This window comes from Python bivittatus, unplaced genomic scaffold (genome assembly GCF_059951505.1).
Source record: "Python bivittatus isolate LINGU-HERP-01145 unplaced genomic scaffold, Pbiv_v1 ctg000840_np1212, whole genome shotgun sequence".
Taxonomy (NCBI): Eukaryota; Metazoa; Chordata; class Lepidosauria; order Squamata; family Pythonidae; genus Python; species Python bivittatus.
The window spans coordinates 6,305,596-6,320,373 of NW_028277113.1; the positions used below are offsets into that span (position 1 = coordinate 6,305,596).

A 14,778-nucleotide genomic window follows, 5' to 3' on the forward strand; every position below is an offset into this window, starting at 1 on the left:
TATCCTTATAGAAGAACGTTCCCCACTTGGATTATTATTTTTTTAAAACAAAGCCCATAGACTTTACTATCTGTATCTGTATCTGTATCTGTATCTGTATCTGTATCTGTATCTGTATCTGTATCTGTATCTGTATCTGTATCTATACGAGAAGACTGGACCATTGCTGCAAATCAAAGGATATAAATATCACACTTGTGAATGGAATCTGGACATTTTATAATAAAAACTATAATTCTTCCAAACAGTGGTACAGAAATTTTCAAATAAATAAGACAACTTATTTAATTGAAAAGATCTCAAAAGTGCCAGTCTGGATTTGAGATGGAGTGAAAGTTTCTGAACTCCTTTGCATAAGAAGATCAGCTATGCATGGGAAGAGGAGACATTGTACCATGAAATATACTGCTTCTTCTGTGTCATTAGGAGAAATTATGATTTATTATGATCCAAAGAGTCATTTTATGTCTTTTTTCCCACCCCTTGATATCCCTTGATCAGATCACTATCTTAGGAAGCCACCTAAGGTTGTATAAGACTTCTCAATAAAAGCAATGACATGAGGACAGTATAAGTGATACAAAAAGACAAAGTGTAATAGGAATGCTATATTATAAAATGGGTCTGTATGTAAGTTAAAAAAAAAAAAAGGACTTTGTGTAATTGCCATGACCAGGATGGAGGCATTATCCATGCATTTAGATTCCATATTTGGTTTTCTTTTTAGTAGATTTTGTCTTTATCTTACAAAACAACAACCAAACCTGTTCACCGAAGATCTCAGTGAACCATTTTGAAAGCTTCAGGGAAGCTTTACAATCTAGTATTTGAATAATGGTAGAAAATGTAATGCTTCTTTCATAGCTGTCTGCTATAAGCCACAAGGACATTAAAATTATGACCTATGTCTCATGATATCACAGCACAAAAGATGTGATTGTGTAATCTACACCAGTTGCATTATTTTGTCTCACAGAAGTAAGTAAATAATAACCATGTTGTCTTTTAAAAAAAATTCATAAGGCCCACCATTGCCCCGTTCCCTTCGAATAAAGATTTCTGTATTTTTCTAAAAATAATAGTAAGCTATGAGTAACATCAGAAAATATAAAGTTCCCTAGGCCGTGTTGCTCACTTTCTGCTCTCTAAGTTGAGCTGCATTGTGCTTGCTGAATTAGTCTGTAAGTGGAGCCAAGCTCTAAATAGTATCTGAAACCTGGCAAATGGGAAGCTTTAAAGTCACTTCAGCAAACCTGATCTCAAGTGAGCTGAAAGACTGGAGAGTAAGTCAAGTGACAGCATATGGATGGGAGATACTGAAAATGCAGTTGAAAAATGCAAAGGCCTGTTCATTTCCGTCAGAATTCTTAGTGGGGTAACTTCATTGAAGTTGCCTGAACATAAATTTTACCTGTATAAAATCAATTAATTAATCAGAGGAAAGCTAAATAACTAAACAATCCTTTAGCCAACTGACAGCCCTAGTCTAAGAAAGGACACCTGTGTGTGTATTAGAAATCAGCCAAGCTTATAATTCTACCTATCCACCCTGAACTAGCTATTGATTTCCTGCCTCGTATCTAATGCCCTTAAAAAAAGACTTTTTCCTGTTGCAAAACCTTCTTAGTTGACCTGGTGAGAGTACCTCTACGCAAAGAGAGCCCAGACTGTGCCCCCAAAGCATTGTTAACCCTCACAGACCCAGTCGAAAGATGACAGCCAAATTACAATGTTTAATGTGACAGGAGAAGATCTTTAACCACATGACTGGTAATGATATCACTGATTTATTTTACATCTTTAAGTGAAATTTTGTTTGTGTCCCTGGGCTTGCATCTCATAAACACAGGTAGGAAAAGGTGATGCTGTGCCTCATGATGGATTTTTGGCTGCCAATTCACATAAAAAGTAATAATAAAAATTGTGATTTTAAAAAGCAACGAGGTTTAAAAATATATACAAGTTTTTGGGGGAAAGCCAGTTGAACTTTTGAGCACACATGAATGGAAATGCATACTTAAAGTAAGCTTTAACCATGTCTTTCTCTTTTCCCTAATAGTGTCATTGTTAAGGCTGTGCTTGCTTTGAAAATGATTTGGAAGAAGTCTTTTGAAAACTCAAGAAGAGCACTCTGTGCTAGTCAGAACACATGTCTTTTTCAGGTTTCTGGGTGAGCCTGAGAAGATTTCAAATGACCAAGCAGAGAAAGATGAAAACAAAACACACAGGCCAACAGATTGTGTGACTTCAGCAAACACAAACAGCCTCTAATTAAATGTCTGTCTGTCTGTCTGTCTGTCTGTATATAAAAAAATCTGTAAGAGGCAAAGGAGGCTTTCTTTTAAGCTATTCAGGCTAGGATTCCTGCTAAGCTTTTCCCCATCATTCATTCCCTAATGGCAATCTCTAGTGGAGAAGATTCTGTCTCCCAACTCTTTTCTTTCAGCTGAGGGTTTGAAAGAATTTTTCTCTAATTTGGTGAACATTGCTTATTCCTTCCCTTCTACTGGTTTTCCTCTGCCAAATTATTTCTCTTCTATTTCCTCTATATTTGAACGTATTCTATTCCGGGAGGAAGAGATTTAACAAACCATGAAGGGTTTCCCCTATGCTAACTCCCCGGCTGATCCTATTCTCTTCTTCCTTGCAAACTCTTCTTTATTCACTGCCAATTTCCCAGAGTCTTTTAAACTAGTCCTTTTTCATCCTTTGTTTTACCCATTCAGGGCTTGAAACATGATACTTTTTTTCTACAGGTGTGATTCTCGGCCTGTCCCAGATGTCAGATGGACTCTGATGGATTTTGTTGGGCTCCTGGGGAGTTTCCCAGCAGGCAGGTGGTTCTGTTGAATGCCTGGTTGATCTCTACCAACAGAGGCATCTTAGCTTCTTGAGGTGAGTGGTCCCAAGTGGTTTCTTTCTGTGGGTTGATCCCTGAAGGCTCCTAGATTAACTGTGGAGCTCCAGGAGATGAAGCAGCCCAGATCACCAGTGGAGAAAAAGGGGACTTGATCAAGCATGGGGAAGAGCTCACGTTCAACACCATGGCAATGAGGGGAGCAAAGCATCAATATCTCTCTGCCCTTATTACAGTGGAAAGCTATTGGTCAGTGGCCTTGTTTAGGGTGTCCAATTTTCTTTTGGGAACAGGTAAGCTGGTACATCTGCCAGGCCACTGTTACTGGTTTTCATAGTATAACATTAATAACATAAATTATATTTTGAAAAATACATGTGGATGATCTAGGAGAACCTGCTAGCGGTCCCCCACTTTTACATTCCACAAGTGAGGGGCCACTAGCAGGTTCTTACAGGACACCTATTTCAGGCAGATTGAGATGGGTTGAAGAAGATAGTCCTGGAATACCTCAGAGCCAAGCCACGCAAGACTTCGAAGGTCAAAATTTGCACTTGAATTGCACTTGGAAGCCAATAGGAAGTCAGTACAGGGACTAAAACACAGGTGTAATGTGCTTATATCCGCAGATATTTGCCAGCAGCCAGGCTGTTGCATTCTGCACTGGCTCAATTCTGGACTTGATAATTTTTGAAGGTAGCCCCAGGTAGAGCAAATTGCAGTAGCCCAGGCAAGTGGAAACAAGGATATGAGTTGTTGTTGTTATATTTGTCTTTTGGCCTGTAGATGCTGATGAAGTTGATAAGGTTCTCACTGGCATGACCTCTGCTATCTCATGGTTAAATCCTTGTCCCCTGTGACTTCAGTGTAAGGGTAGAGGGTGTGTGACAATCTGGATCTTGAAGGTGGTCAATACCTCATTGTGAGAAAAGGTGATGACAACAGCCTTGAAAGGGGCTGTAGAGTGTCATTTTGTTAAGAGACCCTTCCTTAATCCAGCTATTCTTAACAACTATTACCCAGTTTCCAACCTCCCCTTTTTAAGGAAAGTTGTTGAGATAACTGCAGTGTCCTAGATGAAGCAGATTATCTGGACCTCTTGAGTCAGCATTCAGCCCTGGATATGGGATAGGAATGGCATTCATTGCCATTGGGCAGTGGGATGACCTTTTTCAGGAACTAGATAGGGAGACTGTGCCCTCCTAGTCCAATTATATCTCTTGCAGCCTTTCATACCATTTATGATTGAATCCTTTTAGAATTGGAGGGACCATTTATAGTTGTTCTGTTTCCTCCTTAGTGCATTGTTGGGGAGAGGTTGCCTCCTTCCTTCAGCTGGCAGAAAGGGAAGTGTGGCTACTTCCTTGCAGGATACTGTAGGGCTCAGACCTCTCCTCTTTGTATTTTAACCTATACATGAAGCCACTGGAAGAAGTCATCTGTAGGTGCAGGTTATGGTATACTCAGTATGCTAACGATACACCAATTGCACATTATTACACTGGGCATGATGGAGATGTTGTTCAAATCTTAAATTAGTGTCTGGGGAATGTTAGGGTCTGGATGGGACAAAACAGGCTAAATTTGAACATAAGCAAGAAAGTGTTGATGTATGTTCTTCAATGTTCTCAATTAACCCCAATGTTCCCTCTTGAGGGGGAGGCATTATCCCTGAGGAGCAGGTCTATGGTTTGGTGGGACCTTCTGGACTCATGACATCTAGCGTATGCTGTGGGTTGTGCATTGGCTTTCAATAGGTGTCCAGGTACAATTCAAAGCACTGGTTTTAATCTATAAAGCTAAGTGCTTAGATTATAGGACTGTCTTTTCCACCTGGAATCAACCCATCCAATCTGCTGATGATTCCTCATTTTAGTGAAGTGCAGGAGATTGAGGCCCAAAGATATTGTTTCTCAGTGGTAGATCCTATTTGGGGTTTTTTTTGGGGGGGGGAGGCAGGGACAGCACCCCTCTAGCAGTTGGATTTACTAGCTTCTTCAATGATAGCTTTCCAAAAGTTGGTTAAAGCAGAGCCTTTGTGAAGTGTGCTGGGGAAATTATTATGATGGTGTTTAGTTGTATGGTTCCATCTTGAACTTTGAATTGTTACTTTAATGTTTGCTTATTAAGGATTTTTAAATAATTTTATATATGTGATTATATTATTGTTAACTTCTGGAAGTCCCTATAAACTCATATCAATCAGTTATCAATAACATTGGGACTACATCTGTTCTCTTTCACTCAGAACTTTGGTGAAGCAAACTAGTTGTTACAGTTGAGATTACTGGAACATAGCTTAATTTAAAAAAATAATAAATCCATTTCTAGAAATTGAGACAGAGCAAAATGCTGCCACAGTTAATCAGACATGATAATATTTCTGTATTACCTGTCCTGCTTTTGCATTCTCGCAAACAAAAGTTTCATAGAACTTGGCAAATTCTGGGGCATGATCATTTATATCTAAAATCCGAATGAAGATGGGAGTCTGAGTACTTTGTTTTGGATTGCCTGAAACAAAACGGACAAGATGGAATTTGATCACAATATTATAAAACTTCTTTTTCTGAGATTCAAGGATAGGTGTCAATGCCTATGTTTTAAGCATGACACAACTCAAAATATGCTTTAGAAATTTCATTCTGAAATAATATAATACCAAAAAAAAAAAAAAAAAAGTATTCCATGAATTAGGAGCACTTTCATGGCCATCTACAGAGGGGTACAAGGGAGCAAATGATGAAATATGCCTCATGACATCTTGATACAAACTCCATTTTTCTTGCATCAAGAGTTTCATGCAAGTCGGTAGGTGGCTTGCATTATGATATCATAATGATGCTCTGTCATTTTGTCAAAAGTTTCATTTGCTACAGTTCCTTTTGGGGACCTCAAAATATTTCTTTGGCAGAAGGAGAGAGAATATAGATTCAGTGGAATCCTATATATCTCTATTCAGAAATTTAAGTTTTCAGTTGAATGCCTTGCCAACTATACTCATTTCTTTAGCATAGATATGACTAAAAAGAACAACACTAACGTTTTGCCCTTTGGTTGTCAAGGATCTGTGTGTAATTAAGACATTCCTAAAGATATGCCACCAACATCAGCATTTCATATTGAAGCTGAAATCCAGCACACTTTCCACTGAATATATTGGACTTTCTTTCAAATAAACTTGAATAGGGACCAGGGTCTGTCACCACATTTTAGAAATGCAGTAGCTTTCAAGCTTTCACTCACACAGATTAGAGATATCTAATAACTTTCACACAGACATACACTGTGCAGAACATGTACTTTGCAAGCAAAAGATCTCTGGTTCAGTCTTTGGTATCTTCGGGCCAGATGAGTAAAACTCCTGCTTGAAACTGTGGGCAGCTGCTTGTAATAAGTACGAGAAACTGTCTGCTGAGTTTAAAGCCGATGGGTGGGACATTCTGGTGACATGTTGAGAAACCATGCAAAACTGCTCACCATGTTCGCCACAATAATTTGGCCAAGCAAAATCTTTAGGTGTTCTCTAATTATCACTGACCAGTAAAAGTCTGGTTAAAGCAATTTAAACCTAGCTGAAAACCATTTCCTTTTTTTTTTTTCTGACCAGATTTTAAGGATATGTCATGTATTCTCACTTTCCTTATTATTATTTTTTTAAAATAACATTTGCCCGATTGTTAGGAAAAGCCAGAAAAATTGCACTGGAAAACTAACAAAAAATAAACAAATCTAGCATATCTTGGAGAAAAACTAGACAAAATAAAGAGTTCGTTTTCTGTAGTTCTTGGCTACCATCTAGTTGTAGCCGGTTTATCTTCTATCTTCAGTTTGCATTTAAATTGCATCGATATCTTTTTCATAAGTATTGTATTATAAATGTATTCCTAAAAAAAATATGTAAGAATTATGGGTGTCATGTTGTGCAGGCAAAACAAAAAACAACAACAACCAAAAAACACCCTTAGAAATGTGCATCTTCTCAGAAATAAACCCCACTGAATTTAGCGGAACGTACATTTGGTTGAGGACTTGCTGGGTATAAAGAAATATATCATATAAATAATAATGTGTGCAAAAAAATTCAGCTTTCAACATGTGATTCCCTTTCTCTTCCTTTCAAACTACTTTATAGTGTACATACAACTTACTAATTTCAGTTGCAATGACGGTGAGGTTGTGCCATGGGGCTGCTTCTCGATCAAGGTTCTTTGAGACAAATATGGAACCATTTCCTGAGTAGATGTTGAATATTCTATCCAAATCAGTGTGCCGATCCAAAGAATATCTACCAAATGATAAAACAAATCTTACTATCTTCTGTTACAATGCTGATTTTGATTTTTGCTTGTTTTACAAGAAGCTTAAGATACTGTACAGCTACAAAAGTTCACTTAGACTAGCGACATGATTCATTTAACATTACAGAGTTAGCAATGGGTATTGTTCCCTTTTTTAATTAAAGAAATAAAAATAAAATGTATTTATTGACTGATTTACAGAAATTTATTTACTGCTCAGCTCAAATGACTCTTGGCATTTTTCCTGGAACAAACAAGAAATACCGGAAAATGCGAGGAAATACTGTACAAGGAAAATCAACATTGACATCTGATGCTTCTTTTCATTTTCATGTACTAGTCGAATCTACATTGCCACAGAATAGCAAAAGAGAAAGAACTCAAGCATTTTGAAAACCTAAATCTTCTCCGGGAGATATACATGTGTGAGCAGAATATTGTCAGAGAAGGAATCTCCTGTTAAGACCTGCTCTTATTACTTGCTTGGAAAAATGACAAGTGACTTTTCTAATCACAGTCTTAAAGGAATAGATCCTCCTTCGGCAGTGAAAATGCTCCTGATGTTTCTGATTATAAAATACTTTCAAAAAGTATGACCAGTTTTGCAGATTAAAAAAAATATATATATTGTAAAGGGCAATTTATATATTTCAGTTTTTCACAGGATTTCATTCAGAAAGTATATAATCTGGTACGTATAATACAAAATAAAGGGTTGCAATTTTTTCTGATACTATTGTTGTTGTTTCTATGTGCTTTAAGGCATTCTGTTGTGTTTGTACTCTTACACAGCCAGGTCAACATACCATATGCATATGCGATGTTGTTATGGATACCACTACTGATATTGCCATTAGGTGTCAGAAGTGTGCCAGAGTCTAGCTTAGGACATATGCTTGTATTTTTCATGTAGTGCCACGTATAGGATTCTAAGCTAAGAAAGATACCTGAATGGTGTGATTCGCAGAAGGATTGCTACTAAGCCTTGCATAAATCTTTCTCCCATCCTCATTTACCTCAAACCTGTTGTAATGGCAAGTTTCCAAACTTGTTGTAATGGCAAGATATGTTGTTGTTGTTGTTGCTGTTCAGTCATTAAGTCGTGTCCGACTCTTCGTGATCCCATGAACCATATTGTGCCAGGCCTTCCTGTCCTTCACTGCCTCCCTGAGTTTGCTCAGTTTCATGCTCATTGCTTCAGTGATGCTATCTAACCATCTCATCCTCTGCTGTCCTCTTCTCCTTTTGCCTTCAATCTTTCCCAGCATCAGGATCTTTTCCAAAGACTCCTCTCTTCGCATTAGGTGACCAAAGTATCTGAGCTTGAGCTTCATTATCGATCCTTCCAATGAGCAATCAGGGTTGATTTCCTTTAAGATTGACTGGTTTGACCTCCTAGCAGTCCAGGGGACTCTTAAGAGTCTTCTCCAGCACCACAGTTCAAAGGCATCAAATCTTCAGCGCTCAGCCTTCTTTATGGTCCAGCTCTCACAGCCATACATTACTACTGGAAAAACCATAGCTTTGACTATGCGGATCTTTGTCGGCAAGGTGACGTCTCTGCTTTTTAATATGCTATCTAGGTTTGCCATAGCTTTCCTCCCAAGGAGCAAGCGTCTTTTAATTTCATGGCTGCAGTCTCTGTCTGCGGTGATCTTGGAGCCCAAAAAAATGAAGTCTGTTACTGCTTCCATTTCTACCCCTTCTATTTGCCAGGAATTGATGGGTCCAGATGCCATGATCTTAGTTTTTTTAATGTTGAGTTTCAAGCTAGCTTTCACACTCTCCTCCTTCATCCTCATCAAGAGGCCCTTTAGTTCTTCTTCACTTTCTCCCATTAGGGTGGCATCGTCTGCATATCTGAGGTTATTGATGATTCTCCCTGCAATCTTAATTCCGGCTTGTGATTCTTCCAACCTAGCATTTCTCATGATGTACTCTGCATATAGGTTAAATAAGCAGGGTGACAGTATACAGCCTTGTCGTACTCCTTTCCCTATTTTGAACCAATCGGTTGTTCCGTGACTGGTTCTAACTGTTGCTTCTTGGCCCGCATCCAGATTTCTCAGGAGACAGGTAAGATGGTCTGGTACCCCCATCTCTTTAAGAATTTGCCACAGTTTGTTGTGATCCACACAATCAAAGGCTTTTGCATAGTCAATGAAGCAGAAGTAGATGTTTTTCTGGAACTCTCGTGCTTTCTCCATGATCCAGCGAATGTTGGCAATTTGATCTCTAGTTCCTCTGCCTCTTCGAAACCCAGCTTGTACATCCGGTAGTTCTCGGTTCACGTACTGCTGAAGCCTAGCTTGTAGGATTTTGAGCATAACCTTGCTAGCATGTGAAATGAGTGCAATTGTGCGATAGTTTGAGCATTCTTTGGCATTGCCCTTCTTTGGAATTGGAACGTAAACTGACCTTTTCCAATCCCGTGGCCACTGTTGCGTTTTCCAAACTTGCTGACATATTGAGTGCAGCACTTTAACAGCATCATCTTTTAGTATTTTAAATAACTCAGCTGGAATACTGTCATCTCCACTAGCTTTGTTGTTAGCAATGCTTCCTAAGGCCCACTTGACTTCACTCTCTAGGATGTCTGGCTCAAGGTCAGTGACCACACCAGCATGGACATCAGGGACATTAAGATCTTTCTTGTATAGTTCTTCTGTGTATTCTTGCCACCTCTTCTTAATCTCTTCTGCTTCTGTTAAGTCCCTGCCTTTTTTGTCCTTTATCATGCCCATCTTTGCACTAAAAGTTCCTTTGATATCTCCAATTTTCTTGAAGAGATCTCTAGTCTTCCCCATTCTATTGTTTTCCTCAATTTCTTTGCACTGTTCATTTAAGAAGGCCTTCTTATCTCTCCTTGCTATTCTCTGGAAATCTGCATTCAGTTGCTTATATCTTTCCCTTTCACCCTTGCTTTTCACATTCCTTCTTTCCACAGCTATTTGTAATGCCTCATCAGACAGCCATTTTGCTTTCTTGCATTTCTTTTTCCTTGGGATGGTTTTAGTTGCTGCCTCCTGTACAATGTTACGGAGCTCCGTCCATAGTTCTTCAGGTACTCTGTCTACCAAATCTAATCCTCTACATCTATTCATCACCTTCACTGTGTACTCACAAGGAATATGATCTAAGTCATACCTGAGTGGTCTAGTGGTTTTCCCTACATTCTTCAATTTAAGCCTAAATTTTGCAGTAAGAAGCTCATGATCTGAGCCACAGTCAGCTCCTGGTCTTGTTTTTGCTGTCTGTATAGAGCTTCTCCATCTTTGGCTGCAAAGTATATAATCAATCTGGTTTCGGTATTGACCATCTGGTGATGTCCATGTGTAGAGTCGTCACTTGTGTTGTTGGAAAAGAGTGTTTGCTATGACTAGCTTGTTCTCTTGACAGAACTCTATTAGCCTTTGCCCTGCTTCATTTTGTGCTCCAAGGCCAAACTTGCCTGTTATTCCGATTACTCCTTGACTTCCTACTTTAGCATTCCAATCCCCTATGATGAAAAGGACATCTTTTTTTGGTGCTAGTTCTAGAAGGTGTTGTAGGTCTTCATAGAACTGGTCAACTTCAGCTTCTTCGGCATCAGTGGTTGGGGCATAGACTTGGATTACTGTGATGTTGAATGGTTTACCTTGGATACGCACTGAGATCATTCTGTCATTTTTGAGGTTGTACCCCATTACTGCCTTTCCCACTCTCTTATTCACTATGAGTGCAACTCCATTTCTTCTAAGGGTTTCTTGCCCACAGTAGTAGATATAATGGTCACCTGAATTAAATTCACCCATTCCCATCCATTTGAATTTGCTGATTCCCAAGATGTTGATGTTCAATCTTGTCATCTCATGTTTGACCACATCCAGCTTGCTTTGGTTCATAGATCTTACATTCCAGGTACCTATACAATATTGTTCTTTATAGGATCGGACCTTCTTTTCGCTTCCAGATACATCCACAGCTGAATGTCCTTTCGGCTTTGGCCCAGCCGCTTCACTCTTTCTGGAGCTACTTGGAAATGCCCTCCGCTCTTCCCCAGTAGCATATTGGACACCTTCCAACCTGAGGGGCTCATCTTCCAGTGTCATATCTTTTAGCCTTTTAACATTGTCCATGGGGTTTTCTTGGCAAGGATACTGGAGTGGGTTGCCATTTCCTTCTCCAGTGGACCACATTTTGTCAGAACTCTCTGTCATGACCTGTCCGTCTTGGGTGGCCCTGCACGATATAGCTCATGGCTCAATGGCAAGATATAGAAACAGTAAAAGATGCACTCTAGGAAACAGTTCAGATGACCAGAATTTCCATTCTAATGAAAGCTACATTCTGAAGAACCAAACTATAAGTCAGGTCCAAGATGAGAAGCTCAGTTTTGGTGGGGAATTTCCTGAGGTTCTGAGAACCCTGAGAGGGAAATTGTGCCACAACTTTTTTTTTTTTTTTAACACATTTCCCTAAGTCGTTTCTTTATTGTAGGTGAATATTTGCAATGTTTCTTTTCCATCTTTCATTAAGCAAACTAATGATAAAATGTAAGAAGTGATGAGTCAGACTGAGATAGATTAAAAACAGTGCCCGTTACCTTACAAATCTGGAGAAAATAAAGCAGTTATTTATTTAGCTGAGATTAATAAGTTATCAAGGTAGTTTCCAATAATTTTACCACATATGGTTGTTATTTTTAAGACTTCTTATGCCTGGTGGGCTTGTGGTGGTGGCAAGGTGAAAATTCTTCTGTGATTCATATTTAATCCAAGCCCAACTGAATGAAGTGAAATACTAGCCTCTTTTTGGTGACAATTATTCCTTGTTTTAGAACTTGCATCCAGACTGAATCATGTCATTTCTGAAGCCAGCGCTTAGACAAACCACAACCGTGCTATCAAAGGCCAGACTTGGGAGATTGCTTTCTTTTCTGGCTAGAATCCTGTAACATTGATCAAAACTCCAGTCCATCCCTAGCAGGGGAGTCAGTATTTTTACTAAGTACATTTATGGTATAAGTTTGATTGGTAGATCAGGATCGATCTGTCTAAAGTTTTGCTTTCTTCTTTAAATAATACAAACAGTATATCAATAATACTTTAACATTTCAAAAAGAGAAAGAAAAACAACATGAAAACAACATGAAAACTAACTTTAAAAAAACGGTGCCCACAATTTAATAGTACATGTAAGTGCATTTATTGCAATAATTTTAACTACCCCTAATCAGTAGACAAGGATTATGTATTAGGGACTCCTCTGGTGATAAAACTAAAGGAGATTTGAATAAAGCTGTCTTTAACTGAGGATTCTTCAAAATTCTTCACGTGCCCCATGCTGCACATTTAGATGACATTTTCTTTCCAGCTATTCTCTTTCAATGTGATAAGTAATAAATTGGTTTTGATTTCCCCCCCTCCCAGAGGGAGAAGAAAGATTCCAGAGGTACATGAGAATGTCTGGTCTACAATCTCCCTGAGTTTCTGCACATTAGCCATTCCCCAGAGTAAGGTACCATGAGCAAACTTGTCACATGGAGCTTTGACGTATCAGCAAACATGAAGAGTCTGCAGAGGAATAGCAGATTATATAACCCCCCAAAAAGTTAAAGCCTCAGCACCCCCTGCCAACTTAGGCACAAAATAAGTTCTCAAGCATCCTGTGAATGAAAAAGAAAAACAGAAGCCTCTTTTGCAGAGAAACTATACAGCCAATTTTGTCACTGTATTTATGCAGTTCCATACCACCATGTTTTCATCCCCAATCCCTGGAAATGAAGTTTGAATCTGACCCACATTTTTCTTTATTTCTACCAACTTTATGGACAAATCCACACTTTTTTGCTTTACCTTTAGTTAACCAATAAGGGACTGGAGAAAGAACAACAACATCCTTTTCTTTATTATGCTATATGTTTTCCCCTTGTATTTGTTTATTTTTTAAATATTTTTAACAAGCAGGCCACCCAGAGTCATTTCAGAGTTGAGCAGCCTTCTAAATATAAGAAAATGGATAAATAATAATGAATTATCCAATCAGTGTTATACTTCAGGAACTAGTGGAATAACGAAAATCACTTCAATCCCTCTACCCCAAACCTGAAACAAAATAAATTGCTAGTGCCTTCCCCCATAATATTCAGTACATGCAATTGTGTGCATTTTTCTGACAGATGAAATAAAATTTGAGTGCATGCTTTGAAGCAAAGCTATGTTATTATAAAAAATACAGAATAAAAGTAATAAACATCTTCCAAAGATTTTCTGGTTGCCTTGCCACCATTTTTAAATGGTGCTTTTAAAGGCCCCTGTGACTGTGAAGGCAAAATGATAGCATGGTGACAATTTTACCATCAGGTGCTTTACTCAGTACCTTTGACCAGTGTTACAAATTGCTACAACAGCTGGCTTGGGGGTGGGGGAGAGAAAGTACAAGAAGAGGAGGTTGAAGCTCCAGAAGGAGCACTGAAGCAATAGATGGCTTGAATCCAGGAGCCAGGAGATGAAATGATATGAGAGAGGAGAGGAGAGGAGAGGAGAGGAGAGGAGAGGAGAGGAGAGGAGAGGAGAGGAGAGGAGAGGAGAGGAGAGGAGAGGAGAGGAGAGGAGAGGAGAGGAGTGCTGGCTAATGGGAAAATAGTCCAATTGCATCTTTAAAATGTATTACCATATGTATATTCTGTCCTGCCCTAAGAAGTTAGAGTGGTATTGGGGGTGGGGGAGCATCCTTGATTTATTTCATCAGTGAAGGTTGGATTGAGAATTTGTGACTGGCTCAAAATTACTCAATGAGTGTATTTGAATAAGCCAGGATAAGAACTGACTTTTTTAGTGAAATACCACCTTTCTCAGCCTGATGCCTTCCAGTTACCATTGAATACCATTTTCTAGTAACCCAGACAAAATGAATAGAAGCTGCAATTCAAAAACTCTGGAGGGTCCAGGCTGGTATATTAATATAATATATAATGATAAAGGGTAAATATACTAGTAATACAGTAAGAATGGAAACTTATCCTTGCTGAAATTAATAGCCACTAACAATTATATTTAACAGTCATTATTACTAACATTAAAAAAACAGATGTTGCTAAACTTTGATGCACCTTATAGACAAGATAAGATATTTTCAAAATAGTGTTTTCTGGTGTTCATGGAAGACAAACTTACTTGATTAGGTTCCTTGTGGCATCTGGATCCTGTGCTATCACTTGCCCAATGATACTTCCTTCCCTGACATCTTCATCTACTTCTATTAAATTAGATGGTATATTAAAAACAGGTGGTTCATCTACATCTTCCACATACACTTTGACCAAAGCTGAATCCTTAAATGGTCCCAGGTAGAAAAATCGTGGGTCAGGATGAGTGTTAGTAGCTTCTACTTTTAGGTTATATAGATTCTTCTTTTCAAAATCTAATTGCTTGCATCCAAATATAAGGGGTGAGGAAAAGAAAAGAGAAACAAAAATTAGTACTGTTTTAAAAAAATAAAGGATTAAGCATTTTTGGAAGACCCTATCTTTAGAGGTTTGCTGCAGTTCTGTACATCAGTTGCAATGCCCCAAATTAAAGTCAGTTTAAAATTATCCCAAATTTCACAAAATCAATACATGTCACCATTTTTAGCAAT

The 14,778-nt window shown here is 38.6% G+C and overlaps 1 protein-coding gene across 1 annotated transcript in view; it reads right to left on the reverse strand.

Moving 5' to 3' along the window:
- Positions 1-14,778, reverse strand: part of CDH9 (cadherin 9) — a 145,265-nt gene that overhangs the window by 15,868 nt on the left and 114,619 nt on the right. Inside the window, exons 7-9 of the mRNA XM_088130755.1 lie at positions 14,316-14,569; positions 7,009-7,145; positions 5,250-5,371 (exon numbers count right to left, since the gene is read on the reverse strand). Coding sequence (XP_087986881.1) covers positions 5,250-5,371; positions 7,009-7,145; positions 14,316-14,569 — 513 coding nt within the window. The remainder of the gene's footprint in view (positions 1-5,249; positions 5,372-7,008; positions 7,146-14,315; positions 14,570-14,778) is intronic.